The 20,796-nt window shown below is 48.9% G+C and overlaps 1 protein-coding gene and 1 long non-coding RNA gene across 7 annotated transcripts; one reads left to right on the top strand and one right to left on the bottom strand.

The window, feature by feature from the left end:
* Nucleotides 1-1,676: 1,676 nt before the first annotated feature.
* Nucleotides 1,677-5,702, top strand: LOC132322308 (uncharacterized). The gene is made up of 2 exons (XR_009485088.1): nt 1,677-1,804; nt 3,482-5,702. It is a non-coding gene; the product is annotated as an uncharacterized LOC132322308 (long non-coding RNA).
* A 2,572-nt stretch (nt 5,703-8,274) lies between these two features.
* Nucleotides 8,275-16,064, bottom strand: LOC132322153 (uncharacterized). Of its 6 annotated transcripts, none has more exons than XR_009485032.1 (7): nt 15,752-16,064; nt 14,162-15,165; nt 13,388-13,685; nt 12,391-12,557; nt 10,160-11,404; nt 9,685-9,802; nt 8,275-9,306 (listed from the first exon to the last, which is right to left on the bottom strand). XR_009485032.1 is itself a non-coding variant. In XM_059836462.1 (5 exons), the coding sequence occupies exons 1-5, from the start codon at nt 14,216-14,218 to the stop codon at nt 10,247-10,249; spliced, it is 669 nt and encodes a 222-aa protein (XP_059692445.1). In that variant the 5' UTR covers nt 14,219-15,615; the 3' UTR covers nt 10,142-10,246. The 6 variants fall into 6 exon arrangements, 2 of the variants coding, with proteins under 2 accessions (XP_059692445.1, XP_059692444.1); XR_009485033.1 differs by lacking the exon at nt 14,162-15,165 and having other exon boundaries at nt 10,160-10,272; nt 11,284-11,404; XR_009485030.1 differs by lacking the exon at nt 14,162-15,165.
* Between the last annotated feature and the right edge of the window lie 4,732 nt (nt 16,065-20,796).

Genomic DNA, 20,796 nt, shown 5'->3' with positions numbered 1-20,796 from the left:
GTTAAAGCAGAGATGTCCATACAAGCAAAAAGAGAAATTAATTAATTGGTTACTTCCTGGGGCAGGCAGGAGTTGAGCCATCTCCAGGAAGGCAGGGCTTCATCAGGCCTTATTGTTGTTTAATAAATGCTGCAGCTCTGAACATCCTTCCACTGCCTCCTTTCCACCAGCTGTTATTGCTGAGCACAACATTGTAGGGTATGGAACACTCCTTGGGCCAGCTGTCCTGGCTGTGTGGCATCCCAGCTTCTTGGGTACCCTGAGCCTACCTGCTGGTGGGCAGCATGAGACACAGAAGGTCTTGTGCTGTGTAAGTACTGCTCAGCAGCAGCTAAAACTGTGCTGTGTTTCTGACAGTGTTTTACTCCAAAATGCAAAACATAACAGCATGGAAGCTGCTCTGAAGAGAATTAACTGTCCTGACCAGAATCAGTCCAGGATGGAGTGTTCCTCTCACCAGCCTGGGAATGCATCAGGATTCAAAGGGGCCTGTCATTGTAGGAAACTGAGGCTGCTGTATGAGCAGTACAATGTCCTGCGAGTTCACTGCTATGGAGAGCAGGTGGGTGAGGAAAAGTGGGAAGTCCTTTTCCTGTTGGGATGGTACTTCTGCCTATAGTTGTATATATTGGTAAGAAGCAGGAGGAATTGGAAACCATGGTTCAGTCTGTACTACCTCAGACATGGGCAAGGCTGGGAGAGGAAATCCCTGAGAGCAGCGGAGCAGAGAAGGACTTGTGGATTCTGGTGGATGAGAGGCTGGACTTGACCCGGCAGCGCATGGTGGGAGCCCAGAAAGCCAACTGCATCCTGGACTGCATCCAAAGCAACATGGGCAGCAGGCTGAGGGAGGGGATTCTGCCCCCTGTTCTTCCCTTGTGAGAGCCCAGCTGCAGTGCTGCATCCAGCTCTGGGGTCCTCAGCTCAGGAAAGACACATGGACCTCTTGGAGGGAGTCCAGAGGAGCCTATAAAGATGATGAGAAGAAATGAGCACCTCTGCTACAAGAACAGGCTGGGAGAGCTGGGCCTGTTCAGCTTGGAGAAGAGAAGACTCAGAGGAGACTTCATTGCAGCCTTCCAGTACCTGAAGGGGGCTTAGAAAAGTGAGGGAGAGGAACTTTTTATATGAGCATACAATTACAGGACAAGAGGCAGTGGTTTTAAACTGGAAGAGGGCAGGCTTATAATAGATGTTTAGAAGAAATTCTTCACTCAGAGGGTGGTTGCCCAAAGAAATTGTGGATGCCCCATCCCTGGAAGTGTTCAAGGCCAGGCTTGGATGGGGCTTTGAGAAACATGCCCTAGTGGAAGTTATCCCAGGGAGGCTGGGACTAGAGGATCTTTAAAGTCCCTTCCAATCCAGGCCATTCTGTGACTCTGTATCCTGTCATCCTTGGAACCACTGTGGAACTGTTCACTGCCTTACAGCAAGTCTTTAAGCCACTGCTCAAAAATTAAGACATCTTCGTTGCAAATATTTGACTGCTAACTTTTAAAGTGTTGACCAGAGATATCTGGGTACAGCTATCTGGATACAGGCACTGCTGTTCAGGGAGAAAAATGGAAGCTGAAGGTGTGCTCCCTGGTGATACCCCTGCAGCTTGAACGACAGCTCTGAAGACCCACAGAGCATGCATTTATTGATTCCTTCTGTTCCCTCTGTGTCCCTTTCCAAGGTGGATGCCCAGCTGCAGGTGGTACAGAAGCTGGAGGAGAAGGAACACTTACTGCAGAGCAGCATTGGAACAGGAGAGAAGGAGCTGGGGCTGCGAACACAGGACCTGGAGATGAACAAACGCAAGGTGAGTGATGCCTTCCTTTCCTCTTGGGCTGTGAGGGGGAGCTGCTGCCTTGTGGGAGGCATGGAAAGCTTTGAGCTCTCACTGGCATTACAGAACCTGGTATTCCGTGATTTTGGATGAGTGTATCAGAAGGCTGAGGAGTCCTGGAGAGAATTATGATAAAGTACTAGAAATTGATGTTTTCCTTTGGTAAGGAGAAGCAGGTTATATGTTTTTCTGTGTAACCTGTGGTGAAGAAAAAGCAGCCAATGAAGTTAACTGGGGTCAAAGCCTTTGTAGTAAAGATGGGATAAGCAAAAGGAAATACAGCTGGGGAAGGTGAACACTTTCAACAAATGCCTAAGATTGGTAAAGTATGTGTGTTACCAGTAAAGTAAGACTAAGTCTTACAGCTGCCTTTGTTGTTAAGTTTTAGTAGAAATGCAGAAATTACATTAAAACAGGCAGAAAGGAAAGCAGAAATGTCACTGTGCAGAGGAGCTGGGGAGAATTCAGCAGAGTCACCTGTGCTTGGTATGACAATTTGTGGTATTAAGGGCATTTGGTTATAAAGTTAGAAGAGAGCTGGTGAAGAGAGAAAATCGTTAGAAATAGGTATCTTGCAGTTCTGTCTATATTTACAGCTACAGAACTGCCTCTGAACACTTTAATAGAGAAAATGTGGAAGCTGGAAGGCTTAAAATACCTTAAGAAGAGATGTGGATGATCATTAGTGTTTTTCTAAGTGATGTGTTTTGCAGCATGCCAAGGTTTGACTCTGCCCAAAGGAATCTTGAAGCTAAATGATTAGAACTTGTTGATAATAAGGTAATCACAAGGGACTAGAAACCACTAGAGCTGTTCCTCTTTGTTTGGTCCTTATATACTGGTTTTCTTTCTCAGGCCATGGATGCAGCCCAGCTTGCAAATGATCTGAAGGCCCAGCTAGAGCTGGGTCAGGAGAAGTTACATGAAGAGATTGTGGAAAACAGAGTAATTAGAGAGAACTTCAGAAGGGCTGAGGGATATATCCTATACTCAATCCTTCAAGATCTGTCTCCTTTAGTGTCCTTCTCCTTATACATTGAGCTTGCAGAGGGTTTCAGCTGAACTGCTCTTGGTGTCCAGTTTCATTTGATTTTGGCTCAATCAGGGCTTGGGTCTTTCAGATTTTGTCCCCTGATAACTGGCAATACTTGTAGCATCAGAGGAACATGTTGTCTCTTGGATTATAGGGGATGAAACTATGGGTGGCATGACTTAGCCAGGTGCATGTTCTCTTTGGTCCCTGAAAAAGCTGACAGAGAATGTACTGCTTCTTCACTTGGTCTCCAGTTTTTGTGCAGGAAGATATTTCTAGGTTGCGCAGGAAGCTGGAGACCACAAAGAAGCCTGACATGGTTCCCAGCTGTGATGAGATCCTGATGGAGGAAATCAAGGATTACAGGTTGAGTATCTGTGTCCCTCAGCTTCCCTTTTTACCTTAGTCAGAAGATGTGTAGGCACACTTCCAGTATCTGACATCTCTCGTCTGTACTCTGGCACTGGAGAAACCACATTGTCCTTCTGAGGAATGGAAGGACCTTCATGTTGAGACATCTCTGAGCACAGCAGCTGGGCTGCAGTGCCCCTCACAGCTTTCTGTGTCTGTGTCTGTGTCTGTGTGTCTGTCTGTGTGTCTGTGTCTGTGTACTGCAGGCCTGCCTGACGTGCCCATGCTGCAACATGCGCAAGAAGGACGCGGTGCTCACCAAGTGCTTCTATGTCTTCTGCTTCGAGTGCGTGAAGACGCACTATGACACCCAGCAGCGCAAGTGCCCCAAGTGCAAAGCAGCCTTTGGGGCCAATGACTTCCACAGGATCTACATTGGCTGAGGCCCTCTCAGAGCCCCTGCTGGTACCAAGCCAGCCTCCCTCCCTCCCTCAGCTTCTGCTGCCTGAGCTGCAGTGTCTCCTGCGAGGGGCCTTCAGGATCTTGAAAGAAACACGCTCTGGATCTTGCTTCCTTTCTTGGCCCTGTCACTTTGGTCTTGCCCTCGGTTTTTGTGTGTTCCTTATGCCTGAGAGGAAATTTCCCATCCCTCGCTTTCACACTGCCAAGATGGGAACATGCAGCTGAAGTGCTGTCTAGGTGGGATAGAAGCTGAGCTGCAGCAGAGATTAGTGAGAGCTTCATTTGAGGGCTCTGCCAATTAAATCCCATCAAGAAATGGCACTGCTCCTGGGAGGGAAGAGTTTCCCAATTAACAGGCCCAACAGAGGCCAAGGAAATGAATCTGTAGACTCAGTGGAGCAACTCCTTAGGTACCTGTATATCTAACTGAGTGTCATGGTCTGAGCCTGGGGAAATGCCAGTGCTTCCATGAGAAAACCTCTTTTCCTGGAATCTACTGTGAGATGTGATCAGAGACAGAGCAGAGCAGGCTCCAACTTACGATTGAAAGGAAAAAAACTTTATTAACATAAAACTACAGGGAAAAAACACACAGAACACAGGATGAAAACCTTCCAAATTTCCTCCTCCTCCCCCCACCAAATTTCCTAATTCTGTTACCACCCTTTGGATAATCAATTCTCAATTCTTTGAGAAGAGAGGAGTCCCTCTTGCACCACAGACTTCACCCAGGAAACAGTCGAAATTTCTCGTGTTTCTGTGTCACGTGTGGCACCGCCCGGAGAACATTTTGCCATTGTGACCTCTTCCTGCCATGTCCAGTGCTCTCACCACTGCACATGGACCAGAGCTGCTTCTAGGGTTTTTCCCTTTAAGGATGCTTTGTCCAGTTCCAAAAAAGAGCACAGTCCCTCTCCCTTTGGGACACCTGTCCCCCCCATGTTTCACCCCCTGAGGCTGAGGGGTCTCTTGAACAGAGATCATCTTCCTCTTCTTCTTCGAAGACAGAGGGCACCATCACCACCCTCCTCACCCGTCGTCTCTGTTCACACACTTTTCACGTCACTGCACTCTCCTGGCTCTGAGCCCTTGCCTCCCCCTAGAATGCAGTCTCTGTGTCACAGGAACTCAAGGGTTCTGTCCATAGCTATTCAAGAAAAGTCCAGCCAAAAGCCACTCCATCATCTCCTCCCACCTAGAATTCTTCTCAACTTCTCTCAATCTCACCAACTCCAGGAGGAATCAGCATTTGCAAGGTTTCCATCGTCCCAAGAAGGGTTAAAAGTCCCAGGCTCTGCCGGTTTGGTTCATGAACTCCCAAGGCTGGCTGCCCTGCTGGGCACCCCCCCCTCCTTCTCCTTCACTCCAGCCGCGCTATCACAAGCACAGTCTGCTCTCTCTCTCTTCCTCCGGGGGGGTGGAATGGGGGAGGGCTGCCCGAAGCCCTCGCAGTGCTCTCCACCCTTCGGCCCAGGCCTGGCCTACCTCCCTCCGGCCACATGGCTCCTCTCCCCCCCACCGCCCAGCTCGGAGCTGGACAGGGGAGAGGTCTCCTCTGGTCCAGGGCCGGAACTCAAAAGGAGCTTCCAGTGGGAGTTCACAGTTTTTAACCCCCTGTGTTCTCAGAGGCGTATCCATGCCCTCAGTGGACAAACCAGGTGCCAATATTAAAATCTGGACACTGATTGGCGTGACCACACCATCCCAAAAAGACCATTTCCCCTCAAACCACGACACTGAGCCAGGGCAAGAACCCCTGAGGGCTGTTGCACTAGGAAACCTTTGCTGAAACACATCTAAGTATCCAGAAGAGGAGAAAGGAGAGATCTTGGAGACCCTTAGAAAATAGCATTCTACTTATGAGCCCTGGTTGATGTGCTCACCTTCTGCTAGGCTGATGTGTTGCTGTCATTGTCCTTCTCAGAAAAGGACTTTTAGTGGTTCCTTTGCTGCAGCTTTACCTTGTTATGTATAAAGATTAACCTTGTTATGTACAAATTCTTAATAAAGCTCTTGTTTGGTTTATTTTTCTGGTTCTCCTGCCTCTGGTACTGTTTGTCTGCTCTCCTGTCCTTTGTCCAGTTCTTGGAAACATTTTTCACAGGCTTTAAACTTCAACAGTAGAAACACTGAATTGCTTCCTCTCCTTTCAAAATAATGCTAGAGCAACTTTTGTCCCTTTGGCTATGTCCCCAGTGGCCTATTCCTGACACAACAGAAGGGCCAGGATGCTGCATTATTTCTGCAGTCATTTTGTCATAGCTGCTGGGAATTTTGGCAGGGATTTTGTGTGGCTTAAGAGTCTCAGTGCTCCCTGTTCTTTGAGGCTGCATTTGAAGTCTGCTCCTAAAATCAAAATGGGAAGTTGTTGATTTGTGATATTTCTTCCTAGGGTATAGTGTTTTCCCTGTAAACCTAATTTGCATGGAAGGTGCACCTGTCAGAGGTTTGTCTCATGGGTGTCCCTTCCCTGAAGCATGGAATCTCCTGCCTTCCTCCATCCATTCCCTGCAGGAAATACCAGATACAAAGTAAAGGAGTTCATCACAGGCTCTTAAACTATTCATTATCATGGTGAAGACATTCAGAATATATGAGTAAAGCCTTGTAAATGATGAGGAATCCTGAAAAATGAGAAGGAACACAGCAGCCTGCCTTTCCAAGGGGAACCTGGGCTGCTGAGAGTTCCTACCATGGTGTAGGAGCTGTTAGAAGGAATGAGAGTAGACCCTGCTCCCCTTTCCCTGGAAGTTGCTCCCAGGATTACAGGTTCTGGCAGCAAGTTGGCTAAAGAATGGTGTGGTAATGGTGCTGGTAGATTTTGGGGTACAAATGCTTCTTCATCACAACCAGGACCTGGCTCGTGAACAAACTGCATCTTCAAACAGCTTTGCTACAGCAGCAAGAGTTCCTTTTACAGCTGAGAGCAGCAGCCTGAACTGAACAGCCCCAGCAGAGCTGCAGAGCCCCTCTGTCCATCCCCAGCCTCTCTTGTATCCCCTTTCTACTGAAATTGAACTCAGTGTGCACACTGCCTGGGTTGGCTTCCCTCTGCTCCTGGCAGGAAATGGATGCTTCAAACAATCTGCATCAGTTTCACAGAGGAGTTTTGGAACTAATCAAGTTCCCTTATCAAGAAAAATGTCTTGGCTTTGTTTTAAAATAATAGCTTATTTCAGGCTCATTTTGGAAGTGACTGAGTTTCTCTTGGTGGATAGAATTTAAACACTGATAAACAGTGAAAATTTTGGATGGTGTGCTTGCCATAATGTACAGAAAGAATTCAAATTTATCAGAACTAGAAGTAGTGGGCTAAAAGAAATAAGGAGTGACAACCTTTATCAAAAGGTTCTTTAAATTCAGTGTCTGATGTGCTGAGGCCTGAGCAGCAAGCCTGAGCCAGACCTGACTTTGAAGATGAATCCTGGGGTCATCAACCCCATCAGTATTTAGCTAAAAATAGACTACAAAGACACTTATGCTAGCTCTGTATAACCTTGTGCAGTTATCTGCAAGAAATCACTTTAGGAAACTTCCCCAACTGACAAGAATACAGGCTTCTGCAGGGTATTTTAGCTCTGGCCAAGGCCTGGCTCTGGCTGGTGGGTAAGTGTGCCATCAGATCCAGGAGTAGCTGTGCTAAGGATAAAATCAGGTCACTTTGTCCTCACACGTGTTGCAGCATGGGCATGTCAGGTGGGCCTGCAACACACACAGAGCTGAGGGGGGCCGTGCAGCTGCTCTGCTTTGGCAGGGCAGTCATTCATCCCCTAACACGAGGGCAGTGGACTTCAACTGCAAAGCCTCTCTGCAATAGGATTGCTTTTGCCCCGCAGCCTCCATGGGCAAGGGCTTTGTAGGAGCAGGGGCTATCCCACCCTGTGTCCTGGAAACAAAGCCAGGAAAATGAGCAGATCCTGCTGCCTTCTGCTACTCCTGATCGTAGCAGCAACTCACTGACAGTTCCTCCAAGGAACTTCACACAAAGGGCTTCCATCATTTCAGTGCATCTGAGAACTTGTTGATTCCCAGTTCTCCAGCCTCCTTCTGGATTTTGGGGCATCTCAGCACTTGTGTCCATGGCCCTTCCTTCATCCCCAGCCTGCAGCAGTCACAGTCACTGATGCCTCCCCCTTGCTGCAGCTCATTTGCCAAAGTGCTGCCAAAGGCAGCGGAGCTGGCTCAGGATCCCTGCTGGCTTCTGGTCTCTGGGATGAGCTTCAGAGGGACACTTGGAGCGCTTCCTAAAGAGCTGCCTGTGGGATGGGGAGTGGATTTATCATCCCCTGGTTGCTCCTGCTTGGATTCTGCACTCAGTGGAGTCCCGGAGTTTTCTCAGCAGGCCTCTGCAGCGAGTTCTGAGCCAAGGCGTGGCTCTGCTGCCAGCCCAAATCTGCCCTTCCCTTGCCCAGCCTGAGTGCAGGTGGGGCATGTGCTGGCCATGGCCAGAGATTTCCATGGCCAAAATCCTCCAGCATTTCCATCTGCTCATGGCTTTGGGTAGCACAAATCACACAACACCCATCGCAGCTGACAAATGGCTTTTCTTGCAGATTGCTACAGCCGCACTGCTGAGCCACAAATGCATGACAATCAATTTCAGTTGAAAAATGACATTTATTACAAATTGCTACACCTGCACTGACAATACAGAACTATACAAATCTCAATTTAGATAAAAACCAGAAATTTATTAGATTATTACTACCAGTCTAGTTAAAAATATAAAAATACAACTTCAGTTAAAAAAAAAAAATATTGCCAGCCTCTACAACAACTCACTATACACAAAGATCAATTAGGTGTTTAACAAGTTATTACATATTACTACAAGTGTACAGCCCATACAGAAATACAAAAATCTGCATTCCCTCTCTAAACAGCCCTGTACCAAGAACTCAGAGAATTATATATAGAATCAATAGAATTATACAACTATACCACTCCATACATGTTGACACATAAATAAAAACATATATAGACACAAATGTATATAAATACATATATAACAATCTACAGATGCAAACATAGATTAAATATTACATATTACATGCAATATATATAAACAGATATATAACACAAACCTATCTAAAATATAAAAGTATCACTGTGCCAAGCTAAATATCAATACAAATATACAGCTATACATCTCAATACACATGTAAATATAATTACATATATTAAAAGGTCAATATACATATAAAAATAGACATATATACTGATACAAATAGCAATTTCCCCTTTAAAAAGACATGTACCAAAAACTACATCAGTACAAATAGATACCTACACAACTGTATACATATGGAAATCAAAACACAGAGATTTCAACATACATAAAGAACTAGATACATATACACACAAATATGTAACTGCAAACCTTTATGTATATATAGGTACATATATACACAGTACATTTATAAATACAAGTATTGTATTTATAGAAATATAGTAAGTATCAATACAAGTAGCAAGATATGTACAGATTGATGTAATTAGCACTGCCTATGTGCAAATCCACAGAACTCCAAGCAGAGGGATCCCAGCTGCCCCACCTTCAAAGCCTCTCCCTCGGTCTCCGCCTCCCGTGCAGAGCAGCTCTCCTGGACAGGGACAGCAGATGGGACATCTGGCAAGCAAAGGGAACTCTGAGTGAGTAGGGGGACTCCCATACTTGGCAGCAGCTGCACTTCCATCAGGGAAGAGGAGATCTCAGAGCCTCCCCAGGAGGATTAGAAAGAGAAAGCAACCGAGCGGGCCAGGCTGTGGTGAGCGCAGCCGTGGCGGGACCGTCCCGCAGCCCCGGCAGCCTGGCACAGGCGGCACAGCTGCCGGGCCCTGCCGGCACAGCTGCCTTGGCCAAGGACAGCCCCTGTGCCGGCCGGGGCAGCTGCGCTGAGCAGCCCCAGCACGGGCAGGGCCCGCTCCTGCCCCGCCGGGCAGTGCCCACGGCCACAGCCCACGCCGCCCTCAGCCCCACCCTGCCTGCCCGGGCCAGTGGCCTCACCCGAGCTCTCTCCAGGCTGGCAGCAGCAGGTCCCCGTTCCCTGCTCCTGCTGCTGGCCTTCAGCTTCTCCCTGCTGGCTCCCGTCGGTCTCCGGCTGTCCTCAAGGTCTTCATTGCAGCTGTGGCAAAAGTGGAGGCTCTGGAATTGGTTCCAAGGCCTGGCAGAGCTGAAGTCCTGGAGCGCTCTGTGCTCCCTGCTGGCCCCCTCCATCCCCTCAGCCCGGCCATGCTCTTGCTGAACCCCCAACCCCCTTCCATTTCTTCAGCCCCTCAGAGTCCTCTCATCCCCTCAGTCCCTTCTAATGCATTTCATCTTCTGAGACCCGGCAGCCCCTCAGCCTGTGCCACTTCCCTGTCACCTCAGTGCCACCATGGCCCTCGGCTGCCCCACAGCCCCCAGCCCCAGCAGCAGCTCAGGCTCCCCGTCCCTTCAGCACCACCGCCCCCCTCAGCCCCCTCAGCCCCCTCTGTCTCACCGTCCTTCAGCAGCTCCTCAGGGGACAGTGCCTGGGGCCAGCAGCAGCTCCCACCGCTCCAGGGACATCTGTGCATCTCTCCCTTTTTCAAGTAACTGTCCTTCTATCAAAGACTGAAAAAATGGCCTGAAAGGCAAACTCTTACTTGACAATTTCAGACCTGCTCTTTAAAGAACAGGGATCCTTCCAAGTGTTCAAAACATCTGAAGTTTTGAAGTATCCCAATAAACTCACAGCACTCACAGTGCAAAGGGCCCCCACGAGAGCTTGAAGCACGGACAGTCCCAGGTGCCACAAAGAAGCCCAGCCTTGTTCTTTCTCTGTGCTGACAGAGAGACCTCAGTCCTCACTGAAATGGCAGAAGCTGAAGGTGCTGGGAGCTGAAATATGAACTAGCACCGTTCCCTGCCATCTACAGCCTGCCCTCTGCAGTGAGCAACAGCTCCTCCAAAACAACCACCAGCTCTGGGATGAACAGCAGGGAGGGAAAGAGCTCCCTAGCAGGCCTGCAGGCTGCACCAGCTTTGCTCAAGAATGCAGATCCAAAGTGCTCTCTCTCTTCTTTTTTTTTCTCACTAATTTGGGGTAATTTCAGTTTTTCCTTGAACTACTGGATTTGTGATTAATGATTTCATTGGCCTCAGAGCTTCTGCTGCTTGTATTTTTTATCTATCTCACTACACCTATCTGTAGACTGGAACTACATTGATTTAATGCTTGGAGACAAAAAGCTTGGACTTCTACACTGACTTTTTTCTGGGCTTTCCCTCTCTTGCTTCAAGAGTCACTCAGTGTTGCCTCCAGAGCACTGACACCCTGCAGCAAACTTATCCATGGACATCAGCACAAAGCTGGGACACTGGGCTTGCTGACACAAGTCCCACAAGGTCAGGTTTATTCCCTGCTCTCTTGCTACAGCAGAGGACTCAGTGTCACAGCCTCTGGAGAAGCGTGGAGGGCAGGGCTCAGGCAGGGTGTGCCAGTGCAGGATTTGAACTAAAGGCACCAGGAAGCACCGAGCCCGCAGACAGGAACTCAACTCTTCTCATCTCCCTTCCTGCCAGAGGCAGGCTCAGAGCAGCCATCTCACACCTCTCTAAACCAGTATGGGCTCATGTCCTTACCGAACTCCTTGGGCTCCTGGGAATAGTTCCCACAGCTCTTGGTGCCTGGCAAAGCTCCCTCTGCTGCAGCTCTGTCCACAGGCTCCCCTCCTGAAGACTCAGGGGCAACATGACTATTCCCCTTGAAAGAGAAACAGAAAGAAACATTTCTCACCACTTACACAAAACACCTGGTCCAACAACTCCGTGGCTCACACTCTTAATCCCTTGTTCCTAACAAGAACTCTGGGCCCCAAAGCTCTTAACAGTCAGAAAGACTTGACTTTTCAAACACAGTCCAAAAGCTGTCAAAGCTGACAGTGTTGAAAGTGGGGGTGACACTGAACACATGGAATGGCTGCTAAGGAAGGAGTCCTGCCAGCTCCTGGCACAGGGATGTGCTCCTCCCTCCACAGCCCTGAGCAGAGCAGTCTCATCCAGGCTGTAGCTTGGCAGGGACAGTGTGGGAGCACACATCTCTTCCCACAGAGATGCCCAAGAGCAAGGAGACTGAGCTCTGGAACATGGACACCAAGACTGGCCAGTTTGCCCAGCTGAGGATTTCCCAGAAGGAAACCGCAGTGCAGGCACCAGCTTACTGAGAGGACAAGAAAGCTGCAGCTCCAGCCCAGCCCCAGCCACGGCTCTGGGAGCACATACAGGCACACAGGGCTCACACAGCAGCAGCAGCTGCAGCCCAGCCCTTGCTTTGCCTTGGCCTTCCCACCCAAAGAGGCACAGCCCACATCTGCTGCTGGAACAGAGGCACCTGTGGCATTCCCCTCCCTGCACGGGACACTTGGCCTTCAGTGCCCGTTCTCCAAACACTCTTCTTTCCCATCAAACAAAGCCTCTTTGAACCTACAAAGCTTCCCCCTCCTCACCACAAATGCCCCTGCACCAGGGATTCTTCCCAGGAAAACAAGCACCCAAACTTGGCCATCACCTTTCAACCTCATTTAAGGACTATCATCTTTTTTCATTTCTTCTTCTTGTGAAAATCTTCCAGCAAGCAAATCCTCCCCTGTCCATTCCCAGCTGAACTCAAGAAGCTTTTCCTTCTCAGCCATGCAACAACATTCACAAGCTCTCAGTCCAGTCCCTTTCTTCCCTGTCCAATGCAGTTACCTGAGCAGAGGGAGCAAACATCTCCTCCAGCGTCTCAAGCACCATATCAAGATCTGGCAGCAGCAATTCCTCTTTCCCAGGACTATTCCACAGCCAGCTGGGGGCTGTCCATGCTGCAAAACCTGTGCTGCCAGCTGGAGTGCTGGGGGCTGAAATGTCTGGGGTGGCTGCAAGAATCCAAACACATTGGTCAGGCTCACCGATGTGTCTTTGGGACGCAGAGCTCTAGTGCTGCCTTGGATCAAACATCACAGGAAGCACACAGCAACCTCAGTTCCAGAAATGTGTTCTGACTTCCCGGGGGATTGGAAGGAAAATGTATTTATTCTAAATAATGTGTATGTATATGATAATACGGATTGTAAAATTGGTCTACACTTACACAAAACCACCTTATAATCACAGCCTTTCCTATCTCCCCAGTGGCTTTTGGATTTGGTGGCTTCTCACTTTCTCATCACAAGAGACCACAGAAAGTGGATTCACCCAGGAAGAGCCCAGATCTGCAGACATGCATGCTAAACTTTAACTATGAGTTTATTGTATAAAGCAGCCTTGTGGGTGAGGCTGTATTCTGCACCTGCAATTGTTCTGGGGCACACAGAGCTCACTGAAATTTAATAGCATTAGTGGAAGGAGAGACAATCTGTAAACATCTGCAGTATTCTATCAGGGTCCTGGTCTGGCTTCATTCAAAGAAATATGGGAGTTCCCCTGACACTGAGCAGTTGTGGACAAATGGTTTTCACCTTGCCCTTGTACCCCTACAGAGAGGCTGTCTGGAAAATGCCTAGAACACCCTCCAAATCCACAGCAAGGACAGGAAAAGCTGGCAGAAATTGTTTTTATTTCCACAGTTCCCCTTCCTAGTACACTTGACACCCTCTACTTATTTTCACTTGAGATGTACTCATGACAGATCACTGTGGGAAAATACTTCAAAGGGTCATTTTCCGTGATCTTTCTGAAAAGCAAGGGTAGAAAACTCTTTCCCTACCTGATGGGCTGTAGGCTGGCAAGTGCTGCTCTGGAGATGTGCAGCTACTGATCTCTGTAGAGGCCACAGAAGTGTTTTGCTGGTCCACAGGAACTGGTGGAATTATGAGCTCAGACTGGAGTTGAAATCTCTGTGTGCCTGGCTGATGAAACCCCAAGAGGTCCGGAGGTGGCAGACACTTTCTTGGGAGGTGCTGGGGAAGCCTCATGCTCTTGAGGACCTGGACTTGTCCTGGAAGGGCCTGGAGGCAGCTCTGAATCCTCAGGTGAGGCAGCAGCAAGGTTCTGGTGTGAGGGAGCTGTGCAGCAGCGAGGGAAGAAAAAAAGAAGCAGAGGGAAGGCTGGGTTACTGTTGGTCTTTGGGTGTGTTTCCCTTGGCAGCAACTGTACTTCTGTCAGGGAAAACAAAAGCTCCCATCCTCCCAAGCAGGGTGAGGAAAAAAAAATCCCCACGTGTTCTGGGGCTTTGCAACAACCAATTCCTTGTCTAGTGAGTTCTCCCCTACTTGTTCATCTGTCTGGGAAAACTGTCCCACTGCCATTCCTTGGAAGGAGGCAACAGCCAGAAACCCAGCTGCCAGGTCTCTTCCCATCTGCTCCAAAGGAATAAAGAAACTTTACAATCCCACCCTTTCCTATCTCCCCAGCAGCTTTTGGACTTGGCTACTTTGTGTTTCTCATCACAAAAGACCACAGAAATTGATTCACCCAGGAAGAGCCCAGATCTGCAGACGCACACACTGAAATTATACAGCCAGTTTATTCTAAAAACTACCTTGTGGGTGCGGCTGTATTCTGCAGCTGCAGCTGTTGTGGGGCACACAGGGCTCATTTCAATGGCACGGCTTGATTTGCAGGGCAGACAGTCTTAAACATCTGCAATATCCTATCACCATCCTAGTTTGGCTTCCTTCAAAGAAAGGGGAGAGTACACCTAACACTGACCACTTGTTAGGCAGTATCTTTCACCTTACCCTTGTACCATTACAGAGAGGCTGTCTGGAAAATGCCCAGAACACCCTCCAAATCTTCAGCAAGGAGAGGAAAAGCAGGCAGAGAATCTTTATGTTTTCAAGGTCCTCCTTCCGAGCTGACTTGACACTTTCTACCTGATTCTCACTTGAGATCTATCCATGAGAGCACACAGAGAAAACTGTCCCACTGGTCCTCCGTAGCAGGAGGCAACCACCAGAAACCCAACTGCCAGGTGCTTTCCCCTCTGCTCCAAAGGGATGCGAAGACTTCATGATCACAGCCTTTCCTATCTCCCCAGACTTCAAAGAGTCAATTTCAAGGACCTGTTTGAAAAGGAAGGGTAGAAATTCTTTCCCTGCCTGATGGATTGTTGGCTGGGGTGTGCTGCTCTGCAGCTGCGCAGCTGCTGCTCTCTTGAAGGGCCCTGCAGGTGGCCTCAGGGTCGATGTGAGTCAGGCGAACCATGAGCTCAGGGTGGCGTTTGAGGTCCATGTGAACCAGAGGAATGGTGACCTTGCAGAGATTAGCTTTCCGGATGAGTTCCCTTGATGGCTCGACTGGTGAAACCCCAAGAAGTCTGGAGGTGACAAAGACATTCTTGGGAGGTACTGGAGAAGTCTCTGAATCCTGAGCACCTACACTTCGCCTGGAAGGGCCTGGAGGCAGCTTTAAACACTCAGGTGAGGCAGGTGAGCTTCTCACATGAGGGAGCTGTGCAGTATTGAGTGCAGAAGAAAGGAAGCAAAGGGAAGGCTGGGTCTCCATTGGTCTTTGGGTGGGCTTCCCTTGGCAGCAAGGGCACTTCTGTCAGGGAAGACAAAAGCTCCAATTGTCCCAAGCAGGATGAGAAAGTAGAAGAAAAAAAACAGCCAACATGTTCTGGGGCTATTCAACTAGCAGTTCCTTGTCTACTGAGCTCTCCCCTATTCATTCAACTGTTGGGGAAACCTGTCCTGCTGCTGTTCCTTGACAGGAGGCAACTGCCAGAAACCCAACTGCCAGGCCTTTTCCCCACTGCCCCAGAGAGACAGGAGGCTCCCTCCAGCTGGGCGTTAGCAGGACCGAGCCCTCGGCTCACGCACTCACGGAGCATCCAAGGGTAGGGCAAGGAGCAGGGCCAGCCACGGTGCACGGCTGGACCAGCTGCAGCCGAGCGGGGCAGGCTGTGGTGAGCGCAGCCGCGGCGGGACCGTCCCGCAGCCCCGGCAGCCCGGCACAGGTGGCACAGCTGCCGGGCCCTGCCGGCACAGCTGCCTTGGCCAAGGACAGCCCCTGTGCCGGCCGGGGCAGCTGCGCTGAGCGGCCCCAGCACGGGCAGGGCCCGCTCCTGCCCCGCCGGGCAGTGCCCACGGCCACAGCCCACGCCGCCCTCAGCCCCACCCTTTCTCACCGGCTCTGGGGAGCTGCCCGATGGGGAAGGAGAGCGCTGTTCGCTCCGTGTGGAGCTGCTGGAAGCGGCTGGGCTGGCGGCTGCGCACCTCCAGCCCCGCCGCCAGCCGCTGCCTGTTGGCCCTGGTCAGGCGCTTGATGCGGAGCAGGAGGTCGGGGCGGTCGCGCCGAAAGTTGGGGTTCCTGAAGTGGAGCCAGCCCCCGGTATCGGCCGGCTCATCTGAGCCAACCCAGCCCGGCACCTTTTGGAAGCCATAGAGGTTGAGCTGCTGCACGAAGCTGCCAAAGTGCGTGGCTTGGAAGGACTCCGGTACCGGCCCCGCCCCGTCAGCGCCCGCCCCGTGGGCGTCGCCCGAGCTGAGCAGCTCTCGCTCGAAGAGGGAGCGGTCGATGAGCAGCCCCGTGGCCCGGCTGTCCCAGTGCACGGAGCGGACGTGGGGGCTGTTGGCCAGGAGCCAGAGCTTGGCGGGGAAGGTGCTGGCGCTGAGCCCGGCGGGCAGCGGCAGCTCCGCCATGGCGTCGATCGCCGACTGTCGGCGCAACGCCCGCGGCTGCGCCGGCGGCGCGCGGCCTGAGGGGGGCGCTGCGCTCGGGCCCGCGCGCGCCCAGCGCGGCCCCGGCGCGGGCCGGACTTGGCGGGGACGAGCGCGGCAGAGCCGGGGCTGCGGGCACAGCGCGGGCGGGGCGGCTCCGGGGCCGGCCGGGCTCGGCTCCGCACAGCCATGTGCAAACCCTCTCTTTTTCTGGCTGCAATCATCCTTCTGCCTTTGCTTTTGTGAAATGTAAAGCTGTGTTTTGTGTCAGGCACATACAGGCAATGTGTTTTTTTGTGATTGTAATATGTGTGGAAACCGACCATGGGACACTTATAAAGACAAATTCTAATAATAACTGAGGAAAAAAAAAAGCATGGGAGAAGGCCTTTGAACCTGTTCTTTTGTTTGCAATTAACCTTTACAAGTCTTAGGTTGATTTAGTAGCATTTGAATTAAGGCTTTAAGGATGTTACTTTTTGACAAGAACTTTCTGCTGGTAGTCAGGCCTTAAAGAGTTTTGCACTAATAAGCTTTTGAAGTACAATTTTAGAATATTGCTTGTAGTAAGGATCTTTTGAAACTATAGCTTTAGAATATATAAAAAGGAAACATGCAGCTTGAGAAAGGAAGATGGACATCAATTCAAGGAATAATAGTTTCAATCAAGGGAAGCGGGACATCACTGTTACGAGATTTATAGTCCTTGCAATCAAAAGGTGCACCCATAACTGGAAGGTGGACTTCACCAGATTAAATACTGCTTTCTTCTTTCGGAAACCAGACCACCACCACCACCACCTGGGATACTCCTTTCGTGATGTACATCCTGAGAGAAACTAAATCATGATGGTATATAGAATTGTGACGTAAAAATTGGGAATAGAAACTGCTGAGAAAGCTTATGAGTACCGCTATAAATACCTGTAATCCTCAACTATTGGTGTGCAGTTGGATGGAAAATTTCCCCACTGTACCCAGCTCTGTATTGCTCATAATTTACCGTATTAATTAATAAATTGATGGCTGCTTGAATATTGGCCTAGTCAAGCTTCTTATTTATAACATTTTGCAGCACAACCCCAAAGCACCAAGACAAGGAAAATAAAAAAGCTGCTTCCCAGGCAGTCATCCTCCTGCAGCTCTTGATGCCCGGGGCTATTCCTGCCCAGTTCCAAGACTTCTCATTTCCCTTCCTTCAACTCCATCAGATTCCCCTCAGGCCAATTCTTTAGCCCGCCCAGTCCCCTCTGAATGGCAGGAGCATTTGGGCTGTCAGCTGCTCCTGCCAGTGTTGTGTTCTCTGCAGACTTGCTGAGGGTAAACTGCTCCTCCAGGCCGGCCATGAATGCAGACATTAAAGAGTATCTGCCCCAGCATCAGCCCCTGGGGGTCAGAGCTGACTCTGTCCTTCTTACTCTCTTGGAAGAAATCAGTCTATTAGACCAATGCTGAGTGTTTCTAGCTAGGCAATTCCAGCAAAAATAGCCAGTAAGAAAAATGAAGCTCTAAATATAGTCTATTAAATTCTTCTTTCTGCTACCATTCCATGCCACAAAAAAGATCTTGCTTTCTTTCCAGTATTAGACAGCTGATGAAAGAAAAAAACCCAACAAACAACAACAAAAAATGACAAAAATCTCCTTAATGGAATGTAAATATGCCTATTTTTCAGAAGACACATAACTTAGATTTTCTTTCAGGATTAGACTGAGATGAAACTATTTAATAGCTTTCAGAATTTTGATATTTTTGTTGTCTCCAACTGCTTGGAAAACTGGTAGAACACGGTGAAGACGTAGTGCTTTTGAAAATCTCATTCGGAAGTTTTATATGCTTGTATTACATCTAGAGGTACCTACAAGAATTTTGGGAAACCTGTAGCACAGATTCCTTCCTTTCAAAATGAGGAAATGCCAGAGTTTTTTTGATCTTTGGTTTTTTATCTTGTGTTTCTGATTCCCATATTTTTATATGCATATGTATCTTTTTTTATCATGGTGACATAGTGCATTTTCCTTCAGATCCCAAAATCATCAGTGGTCAGAATAGCCAGTGGACAAGTAATCAATATTCTTTTTCACCTCTTTTATTTCATAATAAACTCAGACACCATTGATCTCTTGGGAATCCAGGACAATGCAGGGAAGATTCAGCTATCAAGCCCTGTGAATTCTCTCTTCTCTCCTTTTCCATTCTCCTTGTCCTTCATCTCTTGCCTGACCTCAGGGCCCTTTCCCCTCCTGTCAGGGCCTCTGTTTGCTGCACTGCAGTGAAGCTCTCAGCTCTGGGTTCCCCAGCGTGGCAGCTCCAGGCTGGGAGCAGCAGAAGCCAACTGTGGCTGAGAGCTCAGACACGCCCTGGGCCAGCTCAGCTTTCAGCTGCCAGGGCAGCACGGAGGGAAAGGGGGCAAGAGAGAGCTGAGGACGCTGCCAGAGCAGCCCTTGGGCAGTGCAGGGTGAGAGTGGCTTAAACTGCAGCTGAGCCCCACTGCGGGGGCACAGGAGGCTGCTCTGCCACGGCCGGGGCTGTGCCATCCATCCAGGCAGGAAGGCAGTGCCAGTGGGCTCTGATGGGGGAGAGCAGGCTCCTTCCATACCAAAACTTGGTCAGTCCTGCTAAAACCTCCCTTTGTCCTTCTGTCTGAACATTGACAGTGGTTTGGCAAACAGGAAAATTAATCCACAAACACCAGAGGTTTATGTCCATAAAGGAGACAGAGGAGTCCTTTCTGGCTTTATTTGAATAAAGGGAGAGGCCATGTGGCATTCCCCTGGGATCTCTCAAATTTCTGGAGGACACAGCCTCCTTTCTATCCTAATTTCCCGGCCCCATTTCCCTTCTCTCTTTCCCCATTGGCTGAGGTACTTGAGAGGTACAGACTCCCCAATACGCCTGATACCGAAGATTTCCCTCTAATGTATAACCCTCCCTTTTAATTTTTAATTCTTACAGAATTTAGGAGTTTTTCTTCTCCATTGTTTCTTTCATGTCTCAATGTCTAATTTCATTTATCAGCAAACTTAAAGTTTATTTGTGAAAGCAAATCTCTTTTTCCATTCATCAAGCAGTGGAATCCTTCTCATTGTTTCTTTTATCTTCCAGAGCTAGTTTTATCTACCAGCAGACCCACAGCTTGTTTGTAAAGACAAATCCACTATTCCTCTCAGAGGTGACACAAGGCAATCGATTATACTTGTAAACAGATTTCCACAGGTTTTTTGTTTGTGTGGGGGTTTTTGGTTAGCTGTGGGGTTTTCATTTGGTTTGGGGTTTTTTTTGCATGTGTGTGAGGCTTAAATGTGCCATAAAGTTCCTGTGCATTCATGAGGCAGTAGAGTGGCCTCCACGGGGATCTCCTTGGCCATGCACAAGCCCAGAGAGCAGCACTGGCACCTCAGGCCGAGCACAGAGGAGCACAGGATGATCTGCAGGGTGCTCTGTAACATATGGCACTTTGAGCTGTTGTCCAGTGTGTAAGAACGACATCCCCTCTTCTTCAGATTCTCCTGAAAATGCCCACTGTGGTTGTTTTGTATGATGCAGCTCTCTTAAGCCCCTATCACACTGTATCTGCAGGAGCATTCACACAGATGTTTGCTAAAACAATTCTGCTCCAGCTGAAAAGCACCGGGTACCCTGAGCAATAGCAGTAGGTAAATGGACATAGAGAGACTTCAGGAGCAGAAGCAGCATTAAATCCATGACAATTATGGAGATGTGAAAATACAGAAATCCACCCATGGTTGCACGGCCCACACATCTCCACTGGGTTCTGCAGAAGGGCAGCAAATAATGCCCAGGTGTGGAGACCATGAACTGGTGCTGCACTTCTTTGTCAGTGAGCAGGGCTGTGAGAGTCAGGGATTAAGGGTGATTTTGGAGCAGCAAGAAGAAAGGGACAGACAAATCCCAGGTGGAGACAGAGTGGGACTGCTCTGCTGACCCAAGCAGAGCAGCAAACAAGTTGGAAATGAGTAGGAAAAAGGAGTTTTGTAAAAGGAAACCTTGCTATATAGGCATCAGTGTGCTTGCCACAGCACACAGAGCTTGGAGCATGAATATACATTCCATTTAAATATTCCTGCAAAGTGTTAGAAAAATTCCTTTACGTGTGGTTATTTACTCAAACATACCCATGAACAAATAAAAAAACTGCACAACTGCATGTATCATTAAGCAGGATACTCTGTAGATTCTTACGTTAGCACTTGCATAATTGATGCTTCCAAACATGTAAAGATTTTTGTTCTCCATTTGCTTCTTTAAAACTCACCAAATGTAATGAAATTCTCTTTTGAAACTGCAGAGCCTTCTGTGTGGCTAAGAAAGCTATTCTTTGCTTGCTCACAATCATCTTTTCCCTGTCTGTTAGTCACTGGTGTACTAATTGCTTATCCAAACTTGAAACGGTTCATGAATCACTCTGAAGATAAAATAAATATTAATGAGCCAATTTGAATGGAATTCCTGTCCTCTGCCTCTTAAAGCTGAAGGTCTGTATTTATTGCCT

This window comes from Haemorhous mexicanus, chromosome Z (assembly GCF_027477595.1).
Source record: "Haemorhous mexicanus isolate bHaeMex1 chromosome Z, bHaeMex1.pri, whole genome shotgun sequence".
NCBI classification, from domain to species: domain Eukaryota; kingdom Metazoa; phylum Chordata; class Aves; order Passeriformes; family Fringillidae; genus Haemorhous; species Haemorhous mexicanus.
Note: the sequence above shows the minus strand (reverse complement) of the source record. Positions and strands in the feature narration are given on the sequence as shown.

What these genes read in the sequence shown, in the direction of transcription:
- LOC132322153 (XM_059836461.1), bottom strand. Translation starts at nt 14,218, where the DNA reads ATGAGCCCTGTGTGCCCCACAACAGCTGCAGCTGCAGAATACAGCCGC. An exon ending in AATACAGCCGCACCCACAAG is followed by an intron (nt 13,686 to 14,161) that starts GTAGTTTTTAGA and finishes GCTGCTGCACAG; the next exon opens with CTCCCTCACACCAGAACCTT. An exon ending in GCCAGCCTACAGCCCATCAG is followed by an intron (nt 12,558 to 13,387) that starts GTAGGGAAAGAG and finishes GGATTCTTGCAG; the next exon opens with CCACCCCAGACATTTCAGCC.